Source organism: Diabrotica undecimpunctata, chromosome 3 (genome assembly GCF_040954645.1).
Source record: "Diabrotica undecimpunctata isolate CICGRU chromosome 3, icDiaUnde3, whole genome shotgun sequence".
Taxonomy (NCBI): domain Eukaryota; kingdom Metazoa; phylum Arthropoda; class Insecta; order Coleoptera; family Chrysomelidae; genus Diabrotica; species Diabrotica undecimpunctata.
The window spans coordinates 145,524,812-145,537,645 of NC_092805.1; the positions used below are offsets into that span (position 1 = coordinate 145,524,812).

A 12,834-nucleotide genomic window follows, 5' to 3' on the forward strand; every position below is an offset into this window, starting at 1 on the left:
AAATATATTAATAATATATTAGACAAATTATATTATAATTATTGAATGTACCAAACGAGATATTAATTTCAAAACAATGTATATTATATAATTAATTTACCTGTAATTCCATAGTATTTCTCGAAAGATTCAGTAGTTGAGTTTTGAGGAGGTTCCCTTGCATTTAACACGAACACCTCACCAGTGCTTTTATTAAAAACTGTCATAACAAAATCCCCTCCTGTTTTGCTTAAATCTGGTTTTGAAATAGTTTCACAGAGTAGGGTAGCTATTGCACTGTCAACAGCATTTCCTCCTTTTCCTAAAATCGAACTGAAAATATAAAATATTACTTGTTTTATGTATATATTAAAATTAGCAGCGGCAGACAGACTTTAGGTGAATATTTTTTGGTGTTTAATATATGTTTGACATCGTAGAAAAAGCGACTGTCTAGAAATTAGAAAAAGACAGACTTTTTATTCATTCATAGAATATTATTTTATGTCCGTTTCATTTGTCTTTATGTGTTTACTCTTTGTTTCTATCTGGAAACTGCCATTACATTCTTCCATGCCATCATTATCATCATCATCATTCTCACCATATTCTACCGATTATGGTGCAGCCTTTCTTACATATTCATTTTTAATTTCTGCCCATCATTGTCTAAAATTTGCTTTTATGTACCATGTTGTGGCGGCTTGTTTTCTTATGTCATATCCAATCCTATCTTCTATACTATTTAAGTACAATCTAAAATTTGTAAGTTCATTTTCAGGCAAACTTTATTGCTAGCTGCATTTAGGTCGCTTATAATATCTTGTAGTTCTGCAGGATTATTAGCAATCAGAACGGTGTCGTCTGCAAATCTTAGATAGCTCGGGTATTCTCCATCAATGAATATTCATTTATTCTGCCAGTTCATTGTGCTGAATATATTTTCTAGAATTGCAGTAAAGAGCTTTGGTATATTGCTTCTCTTTTTCGGATGCCTCTGGTAGTGGTAATTTTGGTAATTCTGGCGTGTTTTCATACATTTTTACCTTAGCTTTTGATTTTCTGTTTATATTTCCTAAAGTTTGTATGTACGGTTTGTCAATGCCTTGGTTGCTCAAAGCTTTTATTACTGCCTTGAGATATATAGAATCAAATCTGTGACGGTTAATGCTAGTGGTGTTTCATATTCTTTAGCTCTATTCATTTTACTGCTTTACCGGTTTTCGTTTTTTTAATTGTCGATTGTACTTCTTTCGGAAGGACTTCTGGTACATCTTCTTGTTTACTTATTACTTTTCAAGTGTGTCAGCGACTTTGTATAGTTAGCTGTAGAATACTTCCATATATTGCTTCTTATATTCTTCTATATATAAGAACAGAAATAATAAATGTAACTGACATTGACTCCCATAATGAACTCCCAAGTATTTTAACAATTCTACTTATTAAAAAAATCGTTACAATATTTTTAAGCTCATCATGGGAGTCAACGGCAGTCACATTTATTATTTATGTCCTTTTCATATTATTAATACACAAGTAAACATTTAAGATCTAAAATTAAAAATATCTTAATATTTTTTAAAGTTTAAAATAAAGAAAATATAAATAAATAACGAAAAAAAAAAAACTTACGTTCCTACTGCAGCACACTCTTTGACGTTGGACACAACGACTCCTTTGTTTGTTCTAAAGCTTGGATGGAATATTATTATAGCGGTAATAGTTCCCATGAATAGTAAAACTGAGATTACGATACATGTTATAATTATCTGAATCCGTTTCTGGTTATACCTAAAAATAATTATTAAATTTTCCAATTGAACAAAATAACTATCTTGACAATAGCAAAAGGTAATGGAAAACGGCAATAAACAAACAAATTGGCAAACAGTACTATACAAAATTTTGTAGATAATGTACCTTACGATTAATATTAAATTTTGATGTGTTTTCTACTTAACTGTAGATAATAATTGGTAACCAAAGTCTACTTAATTCTGTTAATGGGATAACTTCGATTAAAAAAATTTTAATATCTAGGGGCAGCAGTGACAAACGACAACGAAGTCAAACGATTTCTTTCTTTGCAATGCAATATCTAATAAGCAGTCGCTTAGTGAAGCGAAACATGGAAATTAACAAAAGAAGTGAATAAATTCCTGGTGTTTTGCGTAAATTGTTCAAGTAATATATATGGCCCTTGTAAAGATAGCGTGACAAACGGTAAGCTAGATAGAGGCCACTATGCCAACATAGACAGGATATGTGAAACGCAGCAATAACAATCGTCTTATAAATAATGTGTTTTAGAAAAAACTATGTTTTTGCTTAATTCCGAGTTTTATTTGATTGCCTATTTGAGCGTTAAAATCCCTCAATATTATCATTTTCTGTCTGATGTAATCTACTCTTTGTTGTAATTCGTTTTTAGACTTTTCCCTTATTTTTTGAGACTTGTTTGGTGCGTAGTAAGGCTACACCTTCTTTGGTCCTGTTTTCTTTTGCAACTCAACTGTAGATTAGTATATATTCGCCTAATTATCTTAATTTTTAATCGGCAGTCTTCCATCTATCCGTAGTTTATATATTGTATTTGCAAAAAATTATGCCTACAAGAACATTTAACAGTTAGATTAAATTTAAACTTCAATTTTATAGGCTGGGGTCTACTAAAACCCCGGCCAGCCTTTTATTTCACATAAAATGAATGCTAATAAAGTTATAATAATATGGGAATTCCATAGATTTTACGAATTATTACCGACTGTGAGTGTACTAGCATGTTATGTAAGGGTTTTACATGTTTAAATGGGAAATTCCCCGAGCTGCGATAAAATTTTACGAAATAATATAAATATCGGTAAGATAGTTTCGATAGTTTCGGTAATATAAATATATTGAGTTCCAGTGTCAGTTGGTTTCTTATCGTATTTGTGAATAGTGTATAAAATACTGAACATGAGTTACGTTTTATTTATGTCTAGCCGAAAGCAACTGAGTAAATATAAACTTTAACGTTTACTTGAAAGTAAAAATCCAGAGCTTGATATCAATTAGGATACAGCAAGTGATTTAGAAGATGGAGACAATGTAACAGACGTAGAAGAAGAAAATAACCTTATTATTGATTAAAGCATAGATTAAAATGAACCAAAAGTAACTGTCTCTAAAGGCTTACCGGTACATGTATCTAAAGATGGAACTGAGTGGTCAAGGTTTCCAAAAAACACAAAAGTGAAACACGCAAAGGCCAATATTCGTAGACATGCTCTAGTACTTACAAATTACAGTGATGATATATCAAGTATCAACAACGCTTTCCTTCTGTTTTTTTCAGACGAAATTCTAAACATTGTTATGGAAACTAATCGGAAGGCCCAAGCGGATTACTATAAATGAATAGTGAAAACCGAAATAAAACTAAAGTGTATGTTTGCTTTGATTCTGTAGAGATTCAAGCCTATATTGAAGTATTACTTATATATGGATACTTCGAGCTTTTCATGGATCGAAGTAGGCGATCCATATACCTTGATGTGACGATATTGCTTACTGCCGTCATATAATACCAGCTGCTATGTCTAGAGATATGTTCAAACAAGAACGAAAATCAGTAGATAAACTGGCCCCAATAAGAGATGTATGTGAATTTTTTAATTTTTAATTGTAAGAAATCACTTAACCCAAGAGTCCATCTGTGTGTAGATGAGCAGTTCGTGCCTTTTAGAGATAAAGCACCGTTCTGAGTTTATATGAAGAGTAAACCTGACAAGTACGTATTAAAGATATGGGTTCTTGTGGACTGCACTACTTCTTTTATTGTACACATGCAAATTTATTTGGGTAAGTTTTTGAACTGCCAATAAAAAAACAAGCAAATTATAAAATCTATTAATTTTTAGGTAAACAAGTTCGTTAGGCGGAAAAAGCTTAAGGCCAAAGAGTTGTCCTAGATTTGAAAACCATTTAAAAGGAGGGTTTGGAATAGCAACTGACAATTTCTTTACGAGTTTACAACTTACAAGTTATGGGAGAAGGATATAACTCTATGTGGAACTCTTTGACAAAATAAAACGTTTATTTTAAGGGAGCTTCTAACAGCATAATATAAAACAGTTTATTCAAATATGCTTGCTTTTAGAAAATATCGAACGTTAGTCTCTTGTTTTAAAACCAAGAACTGCAGTTATCTTACTTTTAAGTGAACATGTTGACGAGAAAGTGGCTGGTGAAGAAAACTCCTATAAACCTGAAATTATTCTACTTTACAACAAAACGAAAATAGCTGTCTATACAACCGATAAATTAGCTAAAGAATATACGGTACAAAGAAAAACAAACCATTGGCCGATGGCTATATTCTCTCATCTTATTGATGTCACCGGTATTAATTCCTATAAATTGTAGTTACTAAAATACCATCATTGAAAAAAGCAAAAAATAAGTAATCGTAAAAGGTATATTTTGGCACTGGGCAAGGAACTTATATAGGAATATGTTTTCACACATTATAACAATAAGCACATCGAAAAGAATAAAAAGCGTCATATGGCAGATATATTCACAGAACTTTTGAATATTACTGAGCCCAGAGTAGAACAAACAAAAAATACACGGGGGCGGTGCCATGTGTGTTGTGGAGGCAAAGACAGAAAACCTAGTAAAATATGTATAAAATGTGACAATTTTGTATATCTAGAAAACGCAAAATTAGAGATAGTTGGTGTACATTGTACAAATAGTATGTAGTTGTTATTAAGTCTGTTACCGTCAGTAGTAGAATGTACTTTGTAGTAATGTGTATGCTTTAGTCTTATAAATGTTTATATGATAAAAATAATGTGTTACTACAGTTTTTTTCGTATAAGCATAGTTCACCCATTTAATGTGGTCCGTTTAGACCCCGGCCCGTCTTTTGTGTAATATTTTGAGGCCTTGTTGTCTCCGGTGTAATTAATAAACGTATGAAAAGTTGATAGCATCTTGGTGCAAGTTTCCATGTTTATTAATTTGTGCAACTATTGCGCAATATGGTGTAATATTACGTAGTTGGCCGGTACGCTCTTATTGTGGCATTATCTTGAAGAGACAATGCCATTATGGTTTTATTAGAGGTGGAAATAAAACACATTCTTTCTAAGAAGAAAAAAACTCAGCTTCAGAGTCTTAGAAAGATTCAGAGCCCTTCGAGCAAAAAGTTCTAGGGAGCTACCCTACACGGGTAAAACCATGTACTGACACACACTGACTTGACATCCGAAAATGTCCCATATTTAAAGATAAATTAACTTTTATATGAAACCTTTTCATTTCTCAACCAATTAAATTTAATTATATGTTCCAGAAGGAAGGGCGATGAACATCGAAGTGCGTGATTGGTGACACTTGATGACATCCCCCTACTTTGGAGACTCTGAGGCTGATAAAAAAAGCTGATTTTATTAAAAAAAACTTAAGAAAAACAAATTTTTTTACAATTCAAATACAGAAATGAAAAAATGCATAAAATATATCAAAAGTGTATATGTCCATATTGTCAAATCTACTTACAGTCCTCTAACACACACTACACTCGCGTACACGCACTTACACTCGCGTAGCGCGCACTTGCACTGCACAAAAACACTCACAGGCGGTGGTCGGTGTTGTTGACAGCATCTGCAGGTCCATCCTCGACGACTTGCTCGTTCTACCGCGGCTTCGTCCTCTCTAGCTGTACATTTCCCATCTGCATGTCGCCGGTGAGTTTGCCTGAGCCTCCGTGGTGCTCTGGACCACATAATGGTAGGGCAGTGACTGGCTACTGCGGAGACATCCATTGCATCAGGTACTTAGCAACAAGTAGGCTGGCTCGTCGGAGATATGGCATAGCGACGGTTTCAGGGCTGCAGAAGGTGGATATCGGCATGTTAGTTTGGTGTACTAACATCCGATGTTTCTCCCCGCTGTTTTCTTGAGTGGTTTTGATGCAGGCGTCGTGTTGGAACTGTTTGCGATTTTCGATCGCGGAGCATGAGAACTCTAACATCTCGGAGTCGTGGTAGAGTTCGTTGAAGGTTGGGCGCCATGTCGTCTCCGGTGTAATTAATAAACGTATGCAAAGTTGATAGCATCTTGGTGTAAGTTTCCATGTTTATTAATTTGTCCAACTATTGCGCAATATGGTGTAATATTACGTAGTTGGCCGGTACGATCTTATTGTGGCATTATCTTGAAGAGACAATGCCATTATGGTTTTATTAGAGGTGGAAATAAAACACATTCTTTCTAAGAAGAAAAAAACTCAGCTTCAGAGTCTTAGAAATATTCAGAGCCCTTCGAGCAAAGTGCTCTAGGGAGCTACCCTACACGGGTAAAACCATGTACTGACACACACTGACTCTACTGACTTGAGATCCGAAAATATCCCATATTTAAAGATAAATTAACTTTTATATGAAACCTTTTCATTTCTCAACCAATTAAATTTAATTATATGTCCCAGAAGGAAGGGCGATAAACATCGAAGTGCGTGATTGGTGGCACTTGATGACAGCCTGTCTGATGAAGGTTAATACGGCTCCAAAGCTGTACAATGTTTCTTTAAAGAGTATTCGACGATTGGTAGGTTGCTAACCTTACCAATTAGCCACCACATTTTATCTGGGATTGGGACCGGATAACCGCAGAGCTACTTAATCCACCCCGTAAAACCCCAGGCACTGTTAAAAAGAAATAGAAGAGTAGAATGGAATGATCATATAAACCAAATTCCAACAAATAGAGAAATTAAGAGGGCCAGAGACGGTTCCCCAATAGGAAGGCGATCAGTACGAAGACCACGTAAACGATGGAACGACACCTTACTGGAGGCACATTGAAAAACAGACAGAGTCATGTATATATATATATATATATATATATATATATATATATATATATATATATAATCATTCATTAAAAGAAGAAGAAAGAACTAGATGGAAGATGTAGGATGGCCTTAAAAAAGGTAGAAAGATGTACTCAGAGAGGGCTTGGAAAAATGGGAATGAGACAATGGGGAATAGTCACAAAGAACCGACGAGAATAAAAGAAAATAGTAAACACGGAAAGACTCACGAATAGTTGAAACGCCATTGATGATATAGCCAGTCACTCGGGCTATTCACCTCCCAATTTTGTCCAACTAAACTGCTTCACTTGAAATTTGGTGTGTTAATGGGAAAGTGTGAAAATAACAAAACTTATACAACGTCGATGTGTGTTTTCACCCTAGTGGTGGCTGCCACCTCTTCTCGGATGTGAAAATTGTTTTGCTCAAAATAATAACAGGAATACATAAACGAATAAATTTCAAGCAACCCTTTTTTTAGATTTTTTCAGAAAATTAATACTGTTTGATCTATTTATGGTTGAAAACAGCGAATTTTCATTGAAAAAAGCCACGTTGTTAATAGTTTTTTATGAATAACTTAAAAAATATGCCTTTAATTGAAAAATTAAGCAAAACAAAAGTGAAGCTTATACAAGAAGCATAAGATTCATTTTTAACAAGTTATTTTGGATACAACGCAAAGAGATATGGTCGGTGAAATAAGACATTTTTTTGCGAATATTTAAATTATTGTATTCAACATTAAATTAAAAGACAAGAGTTTATTTTGGGAAAGAAAGTAAGGGTTATAGGCCTATTGTCGTAAAAAATGGTTTACTGAAAATTATATGCTTATGTTCATGCTTTTTTATATAATAAAATGTTTTTTTTTATAATGCTTATGCTTTTTAGCGCTTTTTTGCGATTCTTTATATTTTTAAATCCGGTCTTTAATAATAATGAAATTCCCGACGAAGGGGATTATCATTTTTGTACTTCCAAAGCCGTCTTCTTTAGGTTTGTAGCCTTGTTAATAAAATTTATTTTGAAATCTTAGCTCAAATATTTTTTTACGGTTTTAAAATGTCTTTGTTTCTATCTTTATATAAAGTACTGTTCTATATAGATTTAGTCAATATTGTAATATGTAATATATTATGTACACTCAAAAATCCGAATACACGTGTGTAGTCGATGTATTCTATATTGCGAACTTTTTTGTCTATTTGTGTCGGTAATAAAATATATTTAATAATAAGGATCTTTTTGTCAAATTTTTAAAACGTGTAAATTGGCTATTTGTTGAACTATAATATATTATAAATAACAGAATAGAGACTAGAAAATTTTACAAGGAAACTAAGTAATACACTCAAGGATCCATGACAACATCAACAGTTTGCAAGGACGAAATGGGGCAATTATCATCGAGAAAGAGAAAATAATGAAAAGATGGAAGGAGCATTTTCAAGAGCTGTTAAACCCAGAAAAAAAACAAAACGAAGATAAAGAAATAATTCACCACACAGCAGAACAACTAGTTGAGTAACCAACATTGAAAGAAACGATAAAAGTAATAAGACATCCAAAAAATAACAAAGCACCTGGCACAGATGGAATAACTGCAGAACTGATAAAGAATGGTGGACATGTGCTATGAAGGCGTATCCATAAACTAATCGACCGCATATGGACACTAGAAGCCATTCCAGAAGATTGGAAAGTAGGAATCATACTTCCTACGTACAAAGGGGGAGACAAACGACGCTGCAAAAATTATAGGGGCATAACAGTTTTAAATCACGTCTACAAGATATTATCAAGAATTATATACAGCCGCCTGGAATGGTTTTCGTATGAGATAATTGGTGAATACCAAGGTGGCTTCAGACCAAAGGGGTCAACTATAGATCAAATACATATGTTAAGAGGTATACATGAAAAACGTGTTGAATATTACATACCTATTTACAACCTTATATCGATTTCAAACAGGCGTTTGATGGAGTAGATCGACAAAAGATGTTAAAACAATTATCTATGTTAGGGATACCTAATAAGTTGGTTAAACTTATACGAATTATTCTGGAGGGTTCCAAATCAATGCAAATATGTGCATATGCGGATGATGTTGCCATAATAAGCCGCAACAAAAGGGTATTAAGCGAAAAAGTTATAGAACTGAAACGAGAAGCTGCGACGTTTGGTCTTTATATAAATTAAAGCAAAACAAAATATATGGAGTGTACAAAATTAAATAAACATGAGAATCTGAAGGTAGACAACCATACCTACAAATACCCCTCCACTTTTCCCTACCTAAGCTCAATAATAAATGACAACAATAACATCAGTCAAGAAATACAAGCACAGATTCTTGGCGGTAATACGTGCTTTTATGCATACAAAGACTTATTGAAAAGTAAGTTACTGAATCGTGAGTCTAAGCTTAGAATCTACAAAATGGTAATTAGACCAGTGGTCACATATGGATGTGAAACGTGGACCCTTTCAACCACATGAAAATCAACTGAGAATATTTAGGCGCAAAATACTAAGGAAGATATTTGGACCTATCCAATGCAGCGATGGTTCGTGGAGAATTAAAATGAACCACGAGCTAGATGAACTAATGCAGAGTACACAGATATTGTTAGATTTGTAAAGTCACAAAAACTAAACTGGCTTGGTCACCTAGAAAGAATAGATTGATCACCTAGAAAGAAAGATAATCGAGCTGTAAAAGTAGTCCAGAGATGGAAGTCCCAAGGAAACAAAACAAGAGGAAGACCCCGTAAAAGATGGATAGACGACGTAGAGAGGTATCTTAAAACCACGAACATCAGGCAGTGGCGAAGGACACACACATAACATTGTTAAGCAGGCCAAGACTCACAAAGGGTTGTAGCGCCATTAGAAGAAGAAGAAGAAGATAGTATTATGCTTTTATTTTAGAATATGATTACTTGTTTCTTTAGCATATTCTAACATTACAGTCCGACAATATTTGATAGATTGAGAAGTTCTGTTCTTCTACAAAGTTGTTTTGTTTATAATTAAAAAAAAAGATGAATATAAATTTTAGTATATAAAATTTCATCAGGGTGTAGACCGACACTCAGAACGACGCCGATTTCAGTAGTAATTTCATTAACTTAAAGCCGTTTACCTTCTCTTGTAATTACATTTTGTTGAATTTCAACAATGTGTTTGGCTGTGGGCTGCAACAAAATTGATAAAGTTGCACAATATCAGTTACTGTTATTCCATACGATCTACATTGTAACTTGCAAAGCCATATAAGCTTGTAATCTGGATATATGTCGCAGTGTTTGAGAATAGTTCGGTGTCTAATATCAAGATATTGCATTTTACTTAAATTGGTGTTTGAAACTAACTCAAGTGCTTCTGTCGGTTTATAATTTCGTTCTCAAATAAATATTTTTTTAAACTTTACTAGGTCTTTTATGACTTTTATTTGCTTCTTTTAAAATTACAGCTAAATCCACATTTCTTTGACGAGAGACAGCCGTAGTAGCAGCTTGCAAAATTAAGGACACGTCTTGATCTTTACTTCTAACCAATTAAAAAACTTATGTAGGTACGTTGAGATCTAATTCCTTTTTAGCAAATGCAACAGTTGGTCAACCAGAAGATGTAGTTGACCAGAAAAACCAGCAAATAAAATACATTTTTCGTAACACTCATTGATACAGGTACCACCTAAAAACTGCTTTTGATAAATTTTGTGATAATAATATGTAATAAACAAAATATGCAAAAGATTAAACGTCATGTTTTACGTAAAAGTGACACAATTTTACTGAAAAATTATAAAAAATCATTTAGAATAGAAGATTTTAAAATAATTTTTGTGAATTTGTCTCTTAGTTATTACAAAAATAACTTCAAAAGATTTTTTTTAAATTATTAATAATTTTTTTAAAATTACCCAAAAAAGTTTAACTTAGCATATTAATGGGGACAATATCACATGTATCCATCTATAAAATTTTTAAAAAGTTTCATTTAACAGTTACTTCTTCTTCTTCTTCATGTGCCTTGTCCGTTCCGAACGTTGGCAATTAACATGGCTATTCTGACTTTGTTTACGGCAGATCTGAATAGTTCAGCAGATGACAATCCGAACCATTGCCGCAAGTTTTGGAGCCACGAATGTCTTCTCCTCCCTGGACCCCTTCTGCTGTCTACTTTCCCTTGAACGATCAGTTGTAGTACTCTATATTTATTATGTCTCATAACGTGACCCAAGTATTCCAACTTTCTTTTCTTTATACTTATTCCTACCTCTCTCTCTTTACCTATCCGGCGTAGTACCTCTTCGTTGGTCACGTGCTCAGTCCATCATCTTTTTTCATCAATGTTGCGGTCATTGTCCACGCCTCCATTCCATATAACAAAACCGGGAATACATAACATTTCAGAAGTCGAATTTTGAGAGGTAGGGTGAGGCTTTTAGAGGTGAAAATTTGCTTCATGCTAGTGAACGATGCTCTTGCCTTTTCTACTCTTACACGTATTTCCTTCGCTTGATCCCAATTTGAGTTAACTGTTGTTCCCAAGTAGATGTACGAATCCACGTGTTCAATTCTTTCATTGTCTAATATCAGTTGCTGTGGTGGTTGTTGGGTTTTGCTTACTAACATCCATTTGGTTTTTGTGATATTTAGTCTGAGTCCGTATTGTGCACTTGTTTTTTGTATCTTACTCATTAGGCAACTCAGTTCCTCCATGCTACTTGCTAGAATCACAGTGTCATCAGCATACCTTATGTTATTAATTATTTCTCCATTTATCTTTATGCCTTCTGTGCTTTCCTCTAGCGCTGTCTTAAATACTTCTTCTGAGTATATATTAAAGAGAATAGGAGACAAGATATAGCCCTGTCGTACCCCTAACAGTTACTGCAGAATTGAAATTGTTCTTCCCAAAAAATTGTTTACCTACAGTGTTATTATGCGTAAATTATTAGGTATACATGAATCTGAAAGCACCATATGGAAGAGAAATATTTATTTTATCAAATTAAATTATTTATCGATTAAAACGTGTATGTTAAATACTGTAAACTAGTTACCAAAAGAACAGCGATTTTAAGATTATAAACATATAAAATAACTCGCTCATTAATATGTAGGAAGTTATTTTTATTATTCGAAATATTGGTACACGAATTTAAACAAAAAAATTAGAATGTCCTACGACTCTTAGAACCTGAGTAAAGCCTTTTTTTCGTTTCTCAACTATACTATTTCAAAAACTAAATTCATAAAAAATTTATAAAGGTCTTAATATCCCTGGTTGTACTCAAAGAAAATATTTTTTTTTAATTTGCAGTACTTCGTTGCATGGATTATAAAAATTAAATTAATTAATTTGTGAATTGTTTATTTAACCAAATAATTTGTTCAAACAATTTAAAATAAATATTTATTTTGCAAAATTGTACTTTTTCTTATTATTGTTGGTAGAAAAGGTTATAAAATAATATATAACCTAAATATTTATGTATTGCAGTCATAAATAATACCTCTTAACAATAAATTTTACAAAAAAATTAGGTTGGAAATCAAATCTATACGTTTATATTATTTTTACAATTACTTTTATTGATTGAAAAACTTGAGGTGATAAACTTATATAGATAGTTCATCATCATTGGTGCTAGAGCCCTATAAAAGAGCCTCGGCCTTCCCAAGTCTATTACGCCAGTCAGTTCTATCCATTGCCAACTGTTGCCAGTTTGCTGCGCCTATTTGTCTACCATCCTACACCATCCCTCCATCTGAGTTTTGCCCTACCCCTACTTCTACTTCCCACAGGTTGCGACATAAGGATTCTTCTAGGAGCGTTTTTCTGCTGTGATCTTTCCAGATGTCCTGCCCATCTTAGTCTTCCTATTTTTATAAAGGATACTACGTTTTTACCACCAAATATATTTTTATATCTGTGATATATCTCGTAGGTGTACCTCCTTC

General features: G+C 33.3%; 2 protein-coding genes across 4 annotated transcripts in view; one reads left to right on the top strand and one right to left on the bottom strand.

Moving 5' to 3' along the window:
• The window catches only part of LOC140436080 (uncharacterized), a 1,443,853-nt gene that overhangs the window by 888,763 nt on the left and 542,256 nt on the right, over positions 1 to 12,834 (top strand). The window lies entirely within an intron of this gene.
• LOC140436204 (glutathione hydrolase 1 proenzyme-like) overlaps positions 1 to 12,834 on the bottom strand; it is a 61,393-nt gene that overhangs the window by 17,853 nt on the left and 30,706 nt on the right. For all 3 annotated transcript variants that reach the window (XM_072524902.1, XM_072524901.1, XM_072524900.1), the window contains 2 exons: positions 1,615 to 1,773; positions 101 to 312 (listed from right to left, as the gene is read on the bottom strand). In XM_072524902.1, coding sequence (XP_072381003.1) covers positions 101 to 312; positions 1,615 to 1,712 — 310 coding nt within the window. In that variant the 5' untranslated portion in view covers positions 1,713 to 1,773. The remainder of the gene's footprint in view (positions 1 to 100; positions 313 to 1,614; positions 1,774 to 12,834) is intronic.